The sequence below is a fragment of the Perca fluviatilis genome, chromosome 2 (assembly GCF_010015445.1).
Source record: "Perca fluviatilis chromosome 2, GENO_Pfluv_1.0, whole genome shotgun sequence".
Taxonomy (NCBI): domain Eukaryota; kingdom Metazoa; phylum Chordata; class Actinopteri; order Perciformes; family Percidae; genus Perca; species Perca fluviatilis.
Window position 1 is genome coordinate 18,952,464 of NC_053113.1, and position 21,496 is coordinate 18,973,959.

The 21,496-nt window shown below is 40.6% G+C and overlaps 1 protein-coding gene across 1 annotated transcript in view; it reads right to left on the bottom strand.

Annotated features, from left to right (window-relative positions):
* Positions 1-21,496, bottom strand: part of LOC120547915 (calsyntenin-2-like) — a 248,888-nt gene that overhangs the window by 59,658 nt on the left and 167,734 nt on the right. The window contains exon 5 of the mRNA XM_039783743.1: positions 17,455-17,604. Within this exon, the coding sequence (XP_039639677.1) occupies positions 17,455-17,604 (150 nt within the window). The remainder of the gene's footprint in view (positions 1-17,454; positions 17,605-21,496) is intronic.

Consider the following 21,496-nt stretch of genomic DNA (forward strand, 5'->3'; position numbering starts at 1 on the left):
ACACACACACACACACACACACACACACACACACACACACACACACACACACACACACACCGTGTACATGTATGTAGTCATATCTACAGCTGTGTAGGTACCTACATACAGCTGAGGTAGGTTTCCCAACCTCATCCTTAAAATGAAGGGTGTGAAAAGCAGAGATTGAGATATGGTGAGGAAGGGAAGATGGATAGAGGTGCTTAAGAAAATGATGCTTCATCACACTTTCATGCTGTTCCCTGTCTCTGGAGGGTGTGGAAGAGAGTGTGTACGTGTGTGTTTGTGTGTGTGTGTGTGTGTGTGTGTGTGTGTGTGTATGTGTGTGTGAGTCATCAGTAAGTTTTTGCATGCTTTTTAAAGGTGTTTTTAGATGTGTGAAAGTGGGATGACGGTTATGTGAACATGTGTGTGTGTGTGTGTGTGTGTGTGTGTGTGTGTGTGTGTGTGTGTGTGTGTGTGTGTGTGTGTGTGTGTGTGTAAAAATGCTGACAGTACATTCAAGTAGTCAGGGGGGGTCGTCATTACTCGTCCCAGCCATCAGCGGAAGAGCCAATTTCCATTTAAAAGAGCACTCTGCTCCTCTTTTCCTTCATTTCCTTCCCTTTGCTCTCCATCTCCGAATTATTTTTTTTTTTTTTTTTTTTTTTTTTTTTTTTTTTTTTTTTTTTTTTTTTTTTTTTTTAGTTGTTTTGTTGGGGTGGGGGGAAAAAAAAAAAAAGGGGGGGGGAAAAAAAAAAGAAAGAAAAAAAAAAAGTTCAAGTAAATTAAGGAGTGGTCTCTTTCTTCCTTCCTGAATGTTCATGATGGGAAGATGATTTTAGTCATCTAGACCGAGGTGGGGTTCCTAAATTGAATGGAGCAATGGGTTAAGGGTTATGACCCCATAAATCCTATAATATGTATGTATATATAACCAAACTGCAACCGTTTCACTACATAAATGACGTGTTTAAAACCGCAACTGTTACCCTTAGATATGAGGACGGAAAACGTTCCTATGGGTCGTATTAGAGGGTAGGAATAAACAACCAATATGGTCTTATGGTTTGGAGGACTTGCTGCTCGATTGGTTACTCAGTTTGTGTTAATGTAAAAAGAGTACTATAGTATGAAGATTTATAGTTATAAATAATTGTATGTAATATGGAATTTGGACACAGTCAAAATGTCATGTTGGAAGGTGCTGAGCCCCAAAAACGTTGACTTTTATGATTTGTCATAAACTAGTTAAGTAACAAACGATGCTAACTGCATTAATAACCGAGCCAAACCGTGCTGTCACTACTATTTTAGTGATTTATAGGTAATAGGTAAGGTAATATATGAAGTCGAAGCTAACTCTGACAGAGGGCAGCTATTACCTTTAGCTGTCTCCATGAAGCTCCCAGCTACGCTAACGTTACTATACCTTGGGACGCAGTTAGAAAACAAGAATGAGCTAACTAATGTTAACATAAGCACTTTGGCTCGGTGGATGTTGATTTTAAAGTCATGTTAAAACTATTTCCTGTCCTTCGTTACGATTTCCAGCCGCAGCCTGTCACTCCCGCTTGTACTAAGTTAACTTGGCAGGTAATGTTAGCTCCGTAATGTTGTACTAACGTACGGTACGTAACGTTAGCTTAGACCTCACAATGCCTTGTGTTTCTCACTCCCGCTAAGTTATTGTTCATAAGACGTGACATGAGTGACACATGCAGGTAGGCCAAGGCGAGACGAGGGAGATTAGCTAACGTTTGCCAACATATTTATAAAAAAGTCACATTCAAATAGTAATTTCAGCATTCGAAAAGTAGTGATTTTTTTTTACTATTTGAATAATATAAAAATTTTGTTATTTGTTCCAACAGCCCTAGTTGGCCTACTATTTTCTTTTCACTTGTCCCACTATAACGTTACTTGTGTAAAGCGTCCGTGGGTTGCATGAAATGCGCTATATGAATCTAATTTATTATATACGTTGGTTGCTACAACAAGCTCTTAATGTTTTGGCTCGTGACACAGTGACAGTGATTCACGATTCATCCAAAGTAGGCTAAGTTAACGTATGCAACACTGGAAATGCAACGATGCATCTGTAAGTTATTCTTTTATTGTAAATTAATCTTTTTCTGTCTGAGCAAAACATTTATCGCAACTACATGACCTCCCCGTAACACTAACTCAGTAATCTACAGTGGACAATACAGCACCGTAAAGAAAAGACCTTTACAGCAGCAAGTGTGGTAAAAACACTATCGCTTTTGTCCAAAGCGGCCGCTAGAAATAACACAAACTGAAAGTTACATATAGCCATTTTATTTAAATATGATAAATATAATTTACAGTTTTTTACAATTGCTTACACACTAAAATTAAAACTTTCCCACAATTAGCAAAACCTTACACTCAAGAAGCAAAATACTAGCCTAGACACTTTTTGCAAAACATCACACACAGTGATTTGCAAAACACTAAACACACTTGTATGCATTTGACACAGAAATTTATCATGATGTAATTTCCTTGCAATTTCAAAGCACAGGCTTTCAAATGAACACACCCATGAACCAATTGGGTAAACACAGCCACCAGGTATGCAAACACATGATTGCTTAATTGTAGACACACCAATCAGGTTTAAGCGCTATATAAAATGCAGCAGGTAAGTTCACCTGACCTCAACCAAAATGGAAGGAGTCAGAAGAAGAAGACTGAGAGTGAGAGAGGGAATCCATAGAGGAGGAGAAGGAGGTAGAGGAAGAGGAAGAGGCCCAGCCAGAGGTAGTGGCTGAGGTGGAGGTAGAGGAAGAGGGAGAGGGAGAGGGAGAGGGAGAGGGAGAGGAGAGGGAGAGGGAGAGGGAGAGGAAGACCTGAAGCCGGAGAATATGCTCAAAGAAGAAGAGGACCAAATTTATCAAATGAAAGTTGTGCAACACTAGTGGACCATGTTGTGAACCACAGATTGATGCTGAGGGAGGCTGGACTAAGAGTTCAGCCAAATCTTAGCAGATATACAGCGGCATCTGTCATGAGGACATTTCAACAAGGAAACAGGTAAAAGAAAATCTGTCTACAGTTACAGTAATCAGCTGCTCATTGTATGCACCATATCAGCACTTTTGATACCCCTCCCTGTGACATTTGAGGATTGAGGGTCGAGAACGACAAGGAGGAAGGGGGCCCATATTCACGCGAGGGTTTACAATCTCTGGCCCCAGGCTCAGGTACCCCTCATTCAGGCCATGTCTGTGACCAAGTCGATGCCGCAGCTGTGCAAGGATGGATTCGACATTCAAGACGGTTGTCTTGCCAATGAGGATGTTTGCCTGTGATGTTGATGAAATTCTCTGGCCAGATCCAGCTAGGCGAAGAGATAATGTCTAGTATTTTTCTGTGTATTTCTGTGTATTTTTGTGATTGTAACCTGTACTGGATACTGTATTTTATGTTTGTCTGTTGTCTGTTGTTTGCTGAGCTAACCGTGGTATGCACACTACTGTAGTAACATGAAAACTGGGACATGTTTTGTTGTGATTCTCCATGTTGACATGTTGACTGATTTGGGTATATGGAGAGAAATAAATGATATTTTCCTCAGTCTGCAGCATTGGTCTAGTGTAGTGTTTGGTGAACTTATTGTAAATTTGCACTTTCTCTGTGTACTTCATTTACAGTACTCTAATCACTGAAAAGTAGAATTGCTAAAAGTGTTTTAGGTTAGCAACAGCAGTGTGTATCTGGTTCAAACAGGATTATGTCAAATGAAACGTGTGTGTTTCATATGGTAACAAAATATGTTTTTTATAAATTAGTGTATAGTTAGTGTTTCATTTTGCAAAGGGTCTGAGGTGTTCTGCTAATTGGGTGTGTGGTTGTGCTAATTGTGTGTAGTGTTTTGAAAAAGTGTTTTGTCCCTGTTTTCAAAATTGTGCTTAAGCAATTGAAAAAAACTGTAAATATCTGTCATCACTACATTTCAAATGTTACAGCATCATTTTAAGATTTGCCTATTAGAGCAGCACCTGAGGTGACAGAAACACATTTCACACGTCTTTTAAAAGCTGTAATGGGATCATTTCTAATGAAATTGCACTTTTCCTCGATCTGCTGGATTCTGTGGGAAGCCTCTTAAAAGACACCAATATCACGTCTAGTGTAACTCTAATTCTATTTCTCCCTTTGAGGATCGAGTTAAAATGACAATTTAATCCGGGTGTTTAGAGAGGAGACACTAAATCGGTATAAAGGAGCCAAAAACTGCTTTCTGAGGTTCTCCACCTTCTCTTTTCTCCTCCTTTATTTTCATCCTGCTTATGATGTCTGCAGACTAAGCGGACTACTCGAGACATCCCACATCTTCTTTCTCCTCATGGGGGATCCCAAGGGAATCCGAGGCTAGTTGGGATATACGCTGTAATCCCTGCAGCATGTCTGCCCCGAGGTCTGCTCTCCCCACTGGGAGGTTTTCATGTTGCTCTTTAGTCACTATCCAAAGTTCATATCCATGGGTGGTAAACTGACATCACAGCCACCCCGATATATGTCTACATGATTACAGCACCCGCCTGATGAGAGTGTGATTCTTAAAGTCTTTCCCTTGGGAAAAACCTTCACCGCAGACATAAATACTTATATCTTTTATCTTTTCGCTCAACTCCTCTGCCATTTTTTCTCTCCCATTCAGTCACTCCCTGTTGATTTATCCTTATTACATCTCCCTCTCTTATTCCCTTTCACTCTCTTTGTCTTTTCAATCATGATCCCTCAATGTTGCCTTGACACTGCAGTGGCACTATGAAGGAAACGCTGATCTCAACAGGCAGAGAGACAGGGACTGAGGGAGTGTAATCACTCTACATACGTGTGTGTGTGGGTTGGTGGGTTGGTGTGTGTCGTGCACTAGCACCTATACTATGACCATTTCCTGTTTATGTATACATCCATGTGTCAACAATGTGTCTTCAATTTGTTAGCAAGTGTGTGTGAAAGAATTCATCTTTCTTCCTCCCTCTTCTACACTTCACCCTGCAAACATACACACACACACACACACACACACACACACACACACACACACACACACACACACACACACACACACACACACACACACACACACACACACACACACACACACACATTTCCTTTTTATCCAGCCATTGCTCTTATCTGACACAATGAGGTGAACCCAGGATGTCAGGCCCCTCTCTATCTTTTTACCGCTGCCAACATGCATCCATCCCTCCTGTATAAAGCCATGGAAGGAGTATAGGTAGAGTTCACAGGTCGATCCGTGTGACAGTGTGTGTAAGTGATTTACATTGAAGACTAGAGAATTCCTTGGTCAAACAGTGGGTCAGAGAAGAGAGATGACTGGAGTGCAAGGCCGGTGCTAGCCAGGGTCAGGGGTGGATTCAGCCAACCGTGTGCCTTACCTACCCAATCAAAAGTTAAGAAAATGCGTTTAGCCAATCAAAGAAATAGCACAGAAAATACCAGTACCGTTTCTAACTTCTGATTTCGTGGGCCCAGTCACCCTGTGCCCACCCCATCTAATCATTGTGTTCAGGCAAAAACACATACAGAGCTGAAGCAGACCCGAATTTGTAGCTCTGTGTTTACTGTCTCTGTAAAAATAGAGATGAGCAGCGTGGCTTCCGTGGTCAGTGTTACAGCATCAGTTGATTATAATGGACGCACTCTGCTGCGGGTATGCTGCGGCAGACTTATCGCTGTTTCAGGTTTTCACGTCTGATGAAGAGCAGCGTACAGCCTCTTCCCTAAACTTTGTCTTGTCTCCTCCAGAGACCAGAGTCCTAAACGGGGCTCCGTGTCCGTCAGACGGTCTGAATGAGATACTACCATATTAGCAGAACGTAATATAATGAACGGATGACTATATGGTGGATTGTTTCTAGAAATATTGTAAATTTATTCTCATAATATTACAAGTTTTTCTCAAAATATTTCCACTATTTATTCTCTAAATCTCAGAGAACACAGATGGGCTAAATAATATTTTGAATGTGCAGAAAGTTTTGAATATGGGAGAGATCTTGCTGAAACACATACGAGCTATTATAGTCCAGGGGTTAATAATTAATTAAAATTAAATAATTATTAATATCTTTTTATATTTTTAATTGTTACCAGTGTTTTCCTTTACATAGCATAACAAAATTCATTTCCACCATAAATTGATGCAGAAACAGGAATAAATTGACCATAACACAGGAAATTGAGCTTTTACTGCTGAAAATGATCTGGAGGAGCTCCTCCCCAACTAATGTGTCCCAACCAATCTTGAAATGAAACCCAAGCCCCAAGGTTGCCACGCCAGCTGACATTTGGCCAGATTTTTGTGGCATCTAACTAGGGATGGGAACCGGCAACCTTTGGGCTACTAGTCCGCTTCTCTAAACTCTGGCCTACCTACCGCCAGCCAGTTGCCCACCTATTATTTCTATACCCCACTCTAATATAGCAGGTTAAAAACGGCCCTGGTGGAGAGAATGAAAACACAAACATGAGGGGGAATTGATAGAAAACAAAAGGGGAAAGTACGAAATAATCAAGCCAAGAAAGGGAAAAAGAAAGAGAACAAAGGAAGAACAAATTCAGGACACAGACACATAGGCAAAAGTCAAAAAGGAAACAGTGAAAGTAATAAGAGAAAACAAGCTAATACCAAAGCGGGGGTGAAAAGTGCTAAAGCAGCAACCAGACAGCCTCAGTCTGAGATTAGAGAGGAAGCAAGAAAGGACGATTTAGAGGAAATGGGAAAGGGAAGTGCAGAGCCACTTATTTTTTTCCTTCCTCCCTTTAATTCATCCTCTTTCTACTCTTATCTGAGATCAGGACCATTGGCTGCCACACGCACACGCGCGCACGCGTGCGCACACACACACACACACATACACACACACACACACACTTAACTAGCATACTTGAGAGTGGAGCAGAGAATGCAGCTCCCCGCCTCAAAAGAGCCTGGGACTTCAGATACTCGAAGAGAGGTAGGCTCTCGACTCTCCACCAACTTTACTGCTAACACACTGCACTTTGTCACTACAAGTCTCTGAAACCCATTTAAATATCATTATATCATATCTAAAAAGTTGTATTGGTTTGCAAGTTTTCTTTCTGTATCTTTTTGTCATGATTTAAAGCTAGATGGTTTAACTCTCAGAAGAAGAAATAACACTTTCTTTTCCTCTTACCTGTGAGTTGAAATCATAAGCAATAAAAATGCCCCTTTGCTCAATTCAATACACTCAAGGGTTGAGCTGCTATTTTTTGGTCTGATATGACCAGTGGCCTGGTTGGCTAATATTAGCCAATGTTAGCAAAAATTAGATAGAAATTGCTGTTATGATGCATATTACTTAGCCTGTGGACTCAGTTGACTATGTGATTTTTCTAATAATATTGACAAGGTGTGTGAAGACTGTGAGGAGAATTTTAGAGGATGCGTGATTGTGCGTAAAGTGAATGCGTGAAAAAGTGAGTGGCAATAAATCCACAATGGGTTGCTGCCAACTTGTATCAGTGGCCACACACAGTACTGCAACCACAAAAATACAGTGTGGCCCAAAAAGCATTTTCCCTGTAGACCACCACTATAAAAGAGATGTTTGTAAAACTGTTAACAGGACACCTGCAATGGCAAACACGTTCAATTATTACTCTTCGTATTATGAATTTGGCATCCATGAAGGTTTTTGATTTGTCAAACCTTTTCCAAAGCAAGAAACATAGCAGAAGACTGCTAAATAAACTATGCAGATTATGTATCTAATATATATCTATATATATATATATATATATATATATATATATATCTATATATATATATAGATATATATATACATTCATACATACATATTGTGTAGGGCATTGGCCCTACATAATGTACAACATAATGTATAACTGTGTCACTATCAAATTTATCAGGTTTATCAGTTTGTCGGAATTGTGTCAGAGTGAAGTTTAGTAAAGTTTCTCTGTTCTCTAAAAGCGCTCTAGGTTTAGTTTCTCCCTTTGATTTGTGTGTTAATTAGCACAAGTCCTTCTGCCTGTGTTGATCGGTCATCCTCTACACCTGTGACAGCCTGGTCTTTGCACTGGACATTTGGATTAGAGCAATAGCTGTGAAGTTAAATGGCCCGTGTGTGAGAGAAAATCACAACAACCATCTCTCTCCATGTCTCTGCATCTTAATCCTCACTTCAAAGTTGTCACATACTAGCCTCTTAAGATTGAGCTTCCTTGCTGTGCATTCAGCATTTTCAGCAGCAACCACCTTTTAAACTTGCAATGACTCTAAGATATAATCAAACTTTAAAAAGAAAATCATTATGATGTCATAGTCTGGTTTGTTGTCTATTCAATAAAAATGTATTTTATAGGTAAAAACATGTGTATTATAGGTTTACCTAACTATAGGTCTGTTTCTCTTCATAGTCAGATTCATCTACCAACCCTTATAGAACTGACTCAGGTTTGCCTTGCACCAGCTCTTAATTATGCTGTTATAGTTTTAGACTGCCAGGGGACTTCCTTTGACACACTAAGCTCCTCTCTCTTTCCATCTGTGTGCATCCATGTCCCAGAAATGCTTGTTACTAACTTAACTCTGGGGAGCTTATTCCCCGTAGTCCTTATATTTTTTCGACCCGCAGTTTTCCTTGGATTAGGGTGGCACCTAAATCATGGTTGCAGCTGTCACCGTGGTCCTGCTCCGCGCCCTGCTACACCCTGGTACACCCTGCTACGCCCTGCTATGTCCTGCTATGCCCTACAGTGCCCTGCTACGCCCTGCAGTGCCCTGCTACGTCCTGCTATGCCCTGCAGTGCCCTGCTACACCATGAACTACTACAACTACTATTTCTAGTCATAGTTCCATTATCTTTATTGTGACTATTATTGCCACTGTTCATCACACCCCCAACCGGCACTGTCAGACACCGCCTACCAAGAGCCTGGGTCTGTCCAAGGTTTGTGATCTGTAAAGTGTCTTGAGATAACTCTTGTTATGATTTGATACTATAAATAAAATTGAATTGAACTGAAATAAAGATAATCCACTGGTTACATTCACTTTGTGTATCATGGACATACTTTGAGACTGATTTATTGCAAACATTGGTCCAACCCTTGTTTCAAAAATCTTCTTTCATAACGAGTAGTATTGACATGTGGTGCATGCATTTTTAATAACCGGTCACATCTCCTACACTGCATGTTCTAAAGATTACATTTTTTATTCAGCTCTTCTTACTCAATGATCATCAATGCGGTGTCTGTATATGATTTTCCCTTCATTTAAATTTTGTAGAGAAATAGAAACATCAAACAAGTATGGTATACAATGTTTTTATACAACAGCTATACAAGTATAATCATGTACAGCCTACATGTTATTGTTACTTACACATTGTATATACTAGGGTGACCATATTTTGATTTCCAAAAAAGAGGACACTCGGCCCGGCCTCGAGACAAATCCAGACAGGCTTCTCAGAGGTTAATGAACATGCTTTATTATGCATCAATGGTGCAAAAATAACTTCTGTAATAAAATAAAATCTGTAACAACCTGTAACAAAATAATAGCTCTCTTTTAAAATAAATAAATAATATGAAATAATGTTCTAAATATGACCTCTTCTGTGTTAGAAAATCCAGCTTCAACAAAATATCTCTTAATACCTTTTCAATGTAATAAGATGAATAATAAACACAATGTCCGGTCCCGACAAGGACATTTTTATTCAACTGTGAAGCTGCACTAGTCTTGTTTTATGGTTGTAAGTGGCCTGATGTTTATACTTGTGCGCTAGTGTGTGCGTCGAGCCGGCGTGTGTGTGTGTGTGTGTGTGGGGAGTGGGTGATATAGAGCGAGGGAGAAGTGAGAGTAACAGCGAGCGAGTCCTACTGACTCTAGAGTCATAGTGAGAGAAACAAAGTGTCTCCCCTGTGTTTTCTGACCATGGTGGGAAATCTTTAGCAGGAAACGCTTCGGCTTCAGCTTCGTATGTGCGCGTCGCAGAGCCACCCACAAGGCAGCCTCTCGGGAATTACGTACACAACAAAGTACCATAGTATTGTGTGCAAAGCGCCAGTCAATTTAAGTGCACGCTTAATGGTCCCATGAAAAACAGTGAAAACCGGACATTTTCAGAATTTATAACTCCCTCCCTCCCCCCCCGGACGCCACGGACAGTAGGTAAAAAGTGGACATGTCCGGGCAAAAGAAGACGTTTGGTCACCCTAGTATATACTCATTGAATTATTCCAGTAGTATTGTTTAGATGCCATATAACTCTACTGTTGTCAAGTTGTCAAGGTGAATATTCACTCACGCATTCAGTAAAATGCAAACATATAAAACATAAACACCTATGTTGTATTATCTAATTATTCCCTAATATTTTAGAAACCTGAACTGCAGTCTGAGGTTAAGACTAATTGCTGGGACGGACAATATCATGGGTCAGTTTTAATTTGGGGATGTTGAAAGGTAAAACAGCATGCTAAGTCACGAGTGCACCCAACTCACACACAAGTTGCGTGGACACATAAGTACACAAGGCTCAGAGCCATAGTCAACACACAAACGATGGATATGAATATGCAGTTGTTGTTTTTTCATTAGTGTTTCATAATCTGTCACTCAAGTCTTTTGCTAAGCGGTGCGTGTTTGCGTGTCTACATGGGTTTGATAGGAAGAAATATTTTATAGTTATAACTTTCAAGTGACAAGTGTCAAGTGGGGTGGCAGTAGCTCAGTCCGTAGGGACTTGGCTTGGGAACTGGAGGGGGCGCCGGTTCAAGACACAGTACCGACCAAGAATGGAGTGTGGACTGGTAGCTGGAGAGGTGCCAGTTCATCTCCTGGGAACTGCCAATGTACCCTTGAGCAAGGCACCAAACTCCTGCTTTCACTGGCCGCCCCCTCACTCTCCATTTGTGCATGTTCTATATAGATCCTGTCTGTGTATTTCAGGCCTGTGTGTAACGTCTGTAACTAACAACAGAGTGAAAAAAATTTAATTTCCCCTTGTAAGATTAATAAAGTATGTCTTTGTCTTCAAAACATAACACAAGTTATGGTATGTCAGTCTACAGTATATATAAGTATTGCATCAAAGAGCTGCCAATGTAGCTGTAGACTCTGCTCAAACTAGAAGATACCAATGCCAGACATTCCTACGTGCACAATGTAGTTTTTTAATTAGTCAACACTGTAGCCATGCTTTTTTGCATGGTTATTTCTACATTTAAGCTATTGAAGGAAGAAAGAACAGATTGTTTTTTCACACTGCTGGTGTCAGGCCTGTGGGCTGTAAGATTGACAATTAAAGTTTTCTGTCAAACTGTCTTATTGTGGTGTTAGAAACAAACTGTATCACGCCAAATAAAACTGATAACCATCCTATCAAATGAAAAGAAGAGGCTCAACAGCGGCCTGCTCACTCTCTCGCTTATCTCTCCTTCTGTCCACTCATTCCATTATTAGTTTTACTCCTGTGTGTGTGTTTATGTGTATGTTTTTCTGTGTGGACAGCAGGAAGATGAAGAGACTAGATAAGATATGGCTGAAAGTAGTTTGAAAAGTTTTAAATTGTTGTTGACATGTTGACATGTTGATTATACACCTAAAGCCAGGATGTAGTTTCCATGTGACCACTGTGCTGATTGGAACAGCGGTGTCAAGATGGGCATGACTTGGCAGCATTCTACGACTTTGTTACAAGATAGTGCAAAGGTCCAGGAAGACATGGTCCAACAAAAGATACAAGCAACTCAATTTCCCAAGCACCATTGCAGAGGCCGCACTCAAGCCAAACAAAGTCCTAATGTCCAAAACAGCAAGGCAAGTGGTCCTGCTTGATCAAATCCAGTCCCTGTCCCCTGGGAGAACCGGATGAAGGAGGCAAGTGCTGGAGTTCACAATGAGTTCTCATCAAGGCTGGATGCAGAGGCTCTTCCGGCCAGTCCTTATGCAGGGCCTTCAAGTTCCTTAGCATCCCAGGACTCAACAGGAAGGGAACCATCAGGGACATCAATGATGCTGCTAAGAGGCATCAAGATGTCTGTGGATCAAAAGGGACAAACTGTGGACCACATATGCTACTGGGACCTGATTAGTCTATATCCAGGACGTTCAACTTCCGGGATTGCTCCGTTGCCGACGGAAATTCTGCCGGATTTCACTCTTTTGTCTGATGTCCAATTACCTCATGGTTTCTTTGTGTTGGAAATTTAAACTCCAGTGGATATATGAGGACTATGGTTGACTGCTCCTCAGATATCTGCAGAGTAAATCAAGACAGCTAGCTAGACTATATGTCCAATCTGAGTTTTCTGTTGCACGACTAAAACAACCTTTGAAGGTACACAAGTTCCACCAAAACAAGTTCCTTCCCGAGGCTATTTTGCAGCAACACCGGGGCTCTGCCTTAGGCTTAGCACCACCCAAGACGATTGTGATTGGTTTAAAGAAATTCCAATAAACCAGAGCACGTTTTTCTCCCATCCTGAAATGCTGTGTGGACTAGCGAAACTCTCCTCCACAGCGCTGTGGAGGAAGGTCTGGCAAAGCGAGACTAGGGCCTGATTAACCCTGGCTGGGTCGCCTAGGCGAGGGTGTCTGATATTGAAAGACCAGAAACACCAGATGACCCCAGCCTACATCACTGATGATTTGTCCAAGTGCATCTCAAGATGTGCAAAAGAACATAGGTTCAGTGGTAACAAATACAGGCAAACCACAATTCTGTAAAATAAAACTTGCAATAACTGTTTTTTTGGCCACATGGAAACAGTGGGAAAAAGTTGTGAACACAACACTGATGTATTATCACCTTTCACAGTAAGTGGCTGAACTATTTGCACACATTGCACTTATCAAAAGCAACATTATTATTTGAAATCATGTTTCTGTCCACCTGATGTATGTAAATCAATATTCACTCTCATTTAGCTCTGTTTAGTCTCTTTAGCTGCTAAATGCTTCACTATGTTCCCCAGCTATTTGCTTTGTCTGTCTACTGTTTGGTGCTGAGCAGGTATATACAGTGGATCTTTAGAGCTATTTTGCTGAAAACAGCTGCCTACTGCGGCTAGAAACTATGCTATGAAAGGGAGCCAAATCCGTGAAGTTGTGGATGGACAACCTAAACTAAGATAAAAGTTGCTATAAGCTTGATAAAGCCGAGGGGAGCTGCTGATATGTGCAATAATTCTCTATGAGTGGCACCTTTTATACTGTCACATTGTCATTTAATACATTATAAAAACATGGATTATAGCTGCTTTAAGTAAAAAATAGAGCTAAGTAAAAATAAGAGAACTCATTATCAAGCAGAATTGCTCCTCTGAGTATTCTGTTTTTTATGAAAGGTATAATAATAAGCTAAACACTTTTTACAGACAAAGTCACAAAGTGCTTCACATGATACACATCTATCTATAAATTGCAGGAACGTCTGTCTGTCAGTATGTATGTGTGTGTGTGTGTGTGTGTGTGTGTGTGTGTGTGACCGTTAGTCCGATGGATTTCAAACTTGACAGGCACGAGTAAGTGCAGTGCCAAGTTTGACGTTGTTTGAATTAGAAATGCAAAATATATCGTTAAATATATAGGTAAAAGAAGCACACATTGGCTTCTGCCGCTCTTGCCGCTGGCCACTCCCCCTTTCACCCTGAGGACCAGAGAGAGAAAGCAGCGGAGCTTTGGCAGCTAAAATCACTCTTTTCCTTCTACTGTATTAAATTGCTGTAAACTGTCAAAATATAACGTAATGTCTGAGATTATTCCTTCACAGTGCTGTGCAATGCGAGAAAATCTCAGAGTTGAACCGGGCAGACACAGCAGTTTTCATCAGACTCACCCTGGGTCGGGTTAATTAAGTCTACTGCTAACGACACGACACAACACCGTCTCTCTCTCTCTCTCTCTCTCTCTCTCTCTCTCTCTCTCTCGCCCCACACACACACACACACAGTCCGGTTCTGGTTGTTGATTAACGCAGATATGTGCTGATTAGCTCTCATAACGGACCAGGTGGGTAGCGCACTGCCATGAGTCCATGACGCTGTCTGATTACTCCACATTGTCATTGTGATATTTTATGAATTACATTCCGAATCTGAAGCATTCTCTGTCAGGTAAATATAGTGGTACAATGTCTTCCTTTGACATAGACGTAGCCTACACTGTAAGTTAGTAGTAGGCTATACAGTGGAGTTGCACATTAAGTGGTTTGGGGTCCTTCTGTAAGTAATTTTGGGATACAATTTAGTTTTAAAGAATTCTACAAGCAGTAATACCACAGGCCAAGCAATCAGCCGACCGTTCCAAACAGGCACATTTTCAATGGGCACTGTACTAGTTTGTTAAAATACAGTAGGATCCAAACAGAAAACAAGCAAGCAAAAATAGTATAGTAGTATATAACAGTAAGTTAGAATAGAAATTAAAAAGAAAAAGCTGATATGGTGATGCACACACCTATACAAACCTGTGTTAGTGTGTGTTTGTGTGTGTGTGTGTGTGTGTGTGTGTGTGTGTGTGTGTGTGTGTGTGTGTGTGTGTGTGTGTGTTTGTGCGGGTGAACAGGCACTATCCGTCAGTAAAAAGAGTTTCCACAAGCCAAGTGAGGACATGTGATTTGTCATGAGAGACACACAGCTGAGCCCTACTGTCAAGAGCCAGTGACTATAGCTAATTTGAACAGACAGATTACTGTTTTTTTACTGGAAGAAAGCACATCTTCTGTGTGTGTGTGCGTGTGTGTGTGTCTTTGACATTCCCACAGTAGCCCGCCTTTAATACAACCACTAGCCCTATTCAATATCCCTTGACCTGTGGCCATGGCATTTACTTCCCCCTCTCCATCCTTCCCTTCATCCCAGTGCCATACAACGCTCATAGGGACGAGTGCCCTTTCATCAAGGGAGACTGCATCTGTGCTTGGGTGTATTTGTGTGTGTCTTCTCACCATAATGGTATGCTGAAAATCCTAATTTGAAAAATGCACTCGCAAAAAAAATATTGCAAACAGGCTTCAAAGACAGGATTAACGCTGAGAGCCTGGAGAGGGAGTTAATGTCACTCTGTACACCCACATACACTGTGTGTTTGTTTGTGTGTGAATGCATGTGCGTTGTTTGCCGACATTGGACTGACACATACTCCCACAGTAACTGTGTGTGCAGAGTATATTCATCCCAAAAGTGGGAGTGTTTTTGATATAAGAAGATTTCGGATTGAACTGTGTCAACGACTATGTGCATATGTCTTAGCCTACTCTCTTGTGTGTCTGTACAGTAGATTCTGCAAGCTTTTATTGTACATCATGAAATTTGTGATTCCACTATTCTTGTTTAAAACTTTGCCCCTTGGCATTAGGCAGATAAAACCCCCACTGCACAGCATGCTGCCAAGTGCTGCCACAGTGACTTTGTACTACTTACATGTACTCATTTTGAAATCGAGAACAAAGGATAACACTTTTACTCTTTTTTTTACTATCACTTTCTTTGTCGTTGTTTGAGTTGGTGACCTTAATTCCTCGGAATCTTAAAATTAGAGCTATTAGAGTTATTCACTGCAAAAAGTACCCATTTTCAGAAATTATTTAGGCTAGACCCTACTAATGTTAAGAAATTCAAGACATTCCTTGAAACATTTATTTTCTTCTGCAAAATTAAATGATCTGGTTCTTCCTGTCTTGTTTTAAGATCCCGACCTTGGGCTTGAACATTTCTGCCTTGGATCAGAAACATTAATATTTATCTAAAATCACAGGCATGTGTTGCACTTGTTTTGAGAAAACATAGATTGAACATGAGCCAAACAACTTAACAGTTTTTGCAGGGTTCAGTGGCTACCACTGAGCTGCTGCCAGGGTCCTCATTTACCACTGTTTATCACCAGCCCGCTAACATCATATCCTGTGGGACGATAAATGGCTGGATGCCAAAGGAATCCAGCACATGAATCACCTTGTTAATGACAGAACAACAAAGATCGGTTACATGTGAAGCCTTATCCTGCATGTATTCGTCTTTCAACGCAAGCCGTAAATTGCGTCTGAAGTTATCCAGAGCACTGTTTGTGTTGTTTTAGCACTCACCGCAGACACTTGTCTTTGCATTACTCTTGGCCTTGTTAAGGCTGCCATGACTGCTTTCTGATGTGCTAAGAGCCATGTTGGCTGTGTCACGGTGTTCTTAGTAAAATGCTGTTGATCACACCAGCTAAACTTGACAGGCCAATTCCTCAGGGAAGAAAGGAGAGAGAGACGGAGAGAGAGAGAAAGAGAGAGAGAGAGAGAGAGAGAGAGAGAGAGAGAGAACGAGAGTGAGAGTGAGAGGCTAAGTAATAGAAAAGAGAGGGAGGAGAGACCGGTATGATAAGCACAAATGGAGAAAAATCAGGTACACAGACGACTGCAAGTACGACACATTCAGACGTAAGCACAAACACTAAAGTAATTACATACTATAGACTATTGTGTTTCTGTGAGCATAAAGAGAACACACACAGCTCTTATTTCATGCTCCATCCTTGTGCACATGATGTACAATAAACCCAATCACAATGTTTGTTCGCATAACATCACAGGGAATAAAACCCCTAGATCCCGTACATACAATTTAACTGTGCTGAGTAAACGGGGAGCAACTGGATATACTCTCATCTCATTCATCTAAAATGCATGTTTGATGTTTTAATATCTCAACACTTTCCCTACAGTAAGAGTGAGACCTAATTTACCTGTTGGGCCACAGACTAAGGAAAATTACACAACCCAGCAGTCTTGCATTGCCAGACTTATCTCCACAGCGCTTTTCAGCGCTGGACTATGGTCTGGCTACACCACCTATCCATCCTGGGATAGGGGAAAACAATGCTCTGTCTTGTTTGTATTTCTTTAAACCAATTACAACCATCCCGGACAGCACTAAACCCATACAGCGAGATAACGAGATGGGAGGGACATCTGGCGCGTGAGATGGTGCGCTTTATCCCAGCATTGTAAATCCATTAAGCCAGACTAAACCGGCGGTGAGATGTTGCTGTTCGTAGCAATAGATTTGATTATCAAAGCCACTAGAAAAACATACACAGTACAAACAATAAGCACAGCAGAAACATCAGATAGGTCTGAGCACTGTGTTTAACTTCATATCTTTAAACGCTTCTGTCACGGCTGAAAATGACAGCAGAAATATACAGGTTTGCCGATTTCACATATCTCTGCACTTCAAATCAACTGCCATTTGTCTACACAAAAGAACGCAATGTCACAGTGATTCGGTCTATACAGCCAGGCACACACAGACAAAGCAAAGTAATCACACACAGATAATTGTATCTCCGTTTCTGGATGTATAAACACTGCTCAGACCTGCCTGAAATCATTGCACACATATTTTATGTGATGATTGCCCACCTTGCCAGCCAGGCTTGCAGACAGGCTTGACGTCAATGTGGACAGGGACGCTGTGCAAGGCTCTCTTCTGGCCGCAGTCCCAGGCTGTGACCTGGATCTTGTACAGCTGCTGCCGGTCATAGCTCAGCTTCTCAGTGTTCCGGATGTTACCTTGTGTGGAAAAAAAGAGGCTCAAGGTCACACTCAACACACAATAGTTTACTTTTATTTTTATTATAATGCACTGAAAATTAAATTCAGTTCCCTTATTGTGTCTCATAATGAAAACACCACGTTGGATGCACTGAAGTCCTCAAAAGCTCAAAATCAGGTGAAATTATGTCACTTAACAAAATTGTCTTCATAGTGTGTGGTGGGAGTAGAAGTTCAGTCTTTATGGGTGTGTCAAACTATCTCTAAACAAAGCAAATATTCTGTGCAGTTTTGGTTTATGTATTCCAGTATTCAGTTTCAGTGAAAAAACCAAACACCTGAAATTAATTTAGGCAATGTGATTAGTTTCATTACGGGGAATAGGATGGTTCCGATCAGGAGCAATAGGCCTTTGTCACAGAAGACATGTTTGCATGTGACAGCAGGAAAAGCACAGGTGCACATAATGAAATGAATAATGGCTGAATTACATTTACATTTAAAATTACATTTAGGTGCTTCAGTTTTAGGGTGCTAAGACTTTATTCAAAAAAAATGCTAAGGCTAAAAGTAGCTTCTAACTGGCAGAGTTTGGGATAACTCTAAAATAACAATAAAACAAACAACAACCAGCTCCTAGGTCTGGGTGTGTGTACGATTTTCCGCTTCAATATAAACATGCATATTGTGTTTGATGCCACATAGTGTAATTAACAAGTCAAAGATTTTACTTTGTTTCATATGAATTATGTGACACAGTTTATAAAATGTCTGAAATATGTGGTACAGAATCAATCAAATCAACCTGTTAGTTTGATGTAGCATTGAGTTTAAAATCTCTTTCCTTCAGTCTGGAATAAGGCCATTAGTTCAGAACTTAATGTATAATGGAATTTGTGAAGTGGTTCAGGAAGTTATTATAAAATGTATAATGTTGTGACTTAGAAACAGGCTGGAGTTACTCTGTCACCAGAGATTTGGAGACAGACTTTATGGAGTTAACGGCTTGGTGAGCTTTTACAGCTAAATGAGCATTATTTTATTTTAGTCATAAGAAATGTGCAACAGATATAATTCCATATGTATCGCTACTCTCGACTTTCAAACATATTCTTAATGTAGCTATACTTCAGTCTGATGACTTCTCTTCTGTTTACTGACATATTTAGTCTATATAACTACAGACAGTATGAAAATTAAGTATACACGTTAAACTGCCTTGAGGAAAGTGAATAACAGCAGTTTCAATCAAGTGTGTGTCTACTGTATAACCTTCTCTGTATTAATGGCATATAAGACTTATAGAAAACAGAACATTGTGTATGGCTGCTTATTTGCCTATACAACATATGTTTGTGTGTGTGTGTGTGTGTGTGTGTGTGTGTGTGTGTATAACTGTTTGCTTAAAGGAGTAATGGGTAGTACATTTTAAAGCATCATTATATATCATTGTGAAATTAACTGTGATGCCTTAATATAATTACTGTAACAAATGAGATCATGGCTGGGATAAAAGATAGCCTCTATCTCTCACAAGTGGTTTGATAAGCGCTAATGTTTCTCAAAATAAAGACAACTTTTCTGTTGCTTTCTGATGCACTGAAGATATTGGTATTTGTCCTCCCTAGTGTTACTTTTCTGAAAAATACTGTAAATTAAAAGTGATTTAACATATCATTGTCAGGTTACCAGTGTTGGCGAGTACTACTGTACACGTGAAAAGAGTTATGTAAAGTATTTAGTATCTCCTGAGGGAGCTGAGCAAAGTAGTTTCGCTTCATCCGGCATATTTTAGCAGACCTCGGCTGCTCCAAGCTCCACGCACTGGAGCCTCGGAGAGAATTGTTGGTGATGTAGGTCCCAGATTTTGACAGATGATGATGAAGAAAGAATGCTTGGAGATAAAAAACGATATCTCTGGTTCTACTGCATTGATTTTGATCCTTTTTCTTAAACTATGTAGAGTTTGACAGTGGTATAGGAGTGCAATGCTAAATCTCTGGAGCACTCTTTTAACATTAATCATCTTTAGATAGAGCCTTGGCACCTAAAACAAATCATTAATTCAAATGCACATTAAAAACAAGTCTTTCAAATACTGGCGTGGATGTCTGGTTTTTCTCAGAATATTTTCCTGGTTACAGCCAGGATTCTTCTACTTTCGGTTTGGGTCAAGGTAGAAGTTAAAAGTAATTTCTACCAAAGTCAATTTGCAAGTCTTTTTTATTTTTATATTTATCCAGTCTGAAATAATCACATTCATGACAAGCCCAAGTCAAAGGTGTGAATTTGACCAAATATATAAAGATTAATGTGGCAAGGATTTTTTGATTTTAGAATGCTGCACACAGCACCTTAAAAGAAACAAATAAGCTACTTCTCTTCAGTACAATCAGCCCCCAGACCACATTCAGTGACCTGGAGTCTGCTGCCTTGTTGGTAACTGCGATCCATTTACCAAACCAGTCTTTTCTCATGCTGAGCAGAGTGCATGAAGGGAGCTCTTGTGCTCCTAATGTGTCTGTTAATATTTGATGAGTCTTCCACTACAGACAGATGACAATGCAATACAGGCAGCCAGGCCTGGGCATGGAGTTGGCAACCTGACTGAGAACACTTTTGGGGTGTCGAGAGCATTGAAAAGATACAATATTGGCCCTTATTGGCTGCGAGTTGAAGCGTAGCTAGAATTAGTTATTGCGACTTATATTACAGCCTGGATTCTTCTTGAGGTATGTGTATTGTGGGGAGAGAGGTGCAGAGGAAGCTGAATGTTGATAATGTGATATATTTGAATATGAGTGTGTGAGTGGGAGGATTAGATGTAATTCATATGAGGACAGCAATGTTCGGCTTTTCGTCCTCCTCATTGCCAGTTCTCTGTCTCCCTCTGAGCTTGTTTAGAATTCCTTCCCTCCTCATTCTCCCCTTTCCAACCCTCCCATTCCATTTCAATGCACATCATTGTCTCACTATTTTTCAGCCTCATCCATTTTTACTGTTTGCTGTCTCATCTGTTGTGCGGCATGCTCTCTTTATTTCAAGTATGCACACACACGTATGCACAACACTCACACCTATGGAGGTTCCTATCACCGCTCCTTCAATTACTATATCAACTTATCCGTGTCAGCAGGCTGTGCGTGCTGTGACTGCTGGCAAGAGTGGCCAGCGAAATAAAATGACTACTTTATCCTCCATCTTGCTCTCTCCATTTGCCTCTCTATCAAATGCACACACGCACACACACACACACACATCCACACACACACACACACACACACACACACACACACACACACACACACACACACACACACACACACACACACACACACACACACACACACACACACACACACAAGCAAACCACATTTGCATCTGTCTTTATGAATTCCCTCTATCATCCCTTTATAATTACTATCCAATATTACCACAGAGCATTTCTTACCGAATGCTGCTTAGCCCTGATGGTCTTTCTTTGAAGGACAAGGCATTATAGGAAGGCTATTACTCAACTATAGACCACAACCAACACTTAGTTAATCCATCTCTTAATTCTTTCTGACTTCCCTACCCTTTGTGTGCATTGCTCCTGCTGAGTTCAGAGGTCACAAAAACATAGATTCTGTTTTTTAGTGATTGTTTGCAGGACTGTTTACTGTCCTGGGGACACAATGGTGGAGCGAGCTCACCATTGACATCAGGAGGACAGCAGAAACTCAACACATCTTCTATTGCAGAAAACAGAAAATTCATCTATTCAGACTGCACCTTGACCCATACAATTAACAAAAAAGCTTTCTCTACCTCTTATTTTTTCTAAATAAAGCACTTGAAGCAGTTCAGCATATTTTCTGAAGGTGATGTACTTGCATGAATCTTGAAATGTTGGGGGTTGTACCCAGGG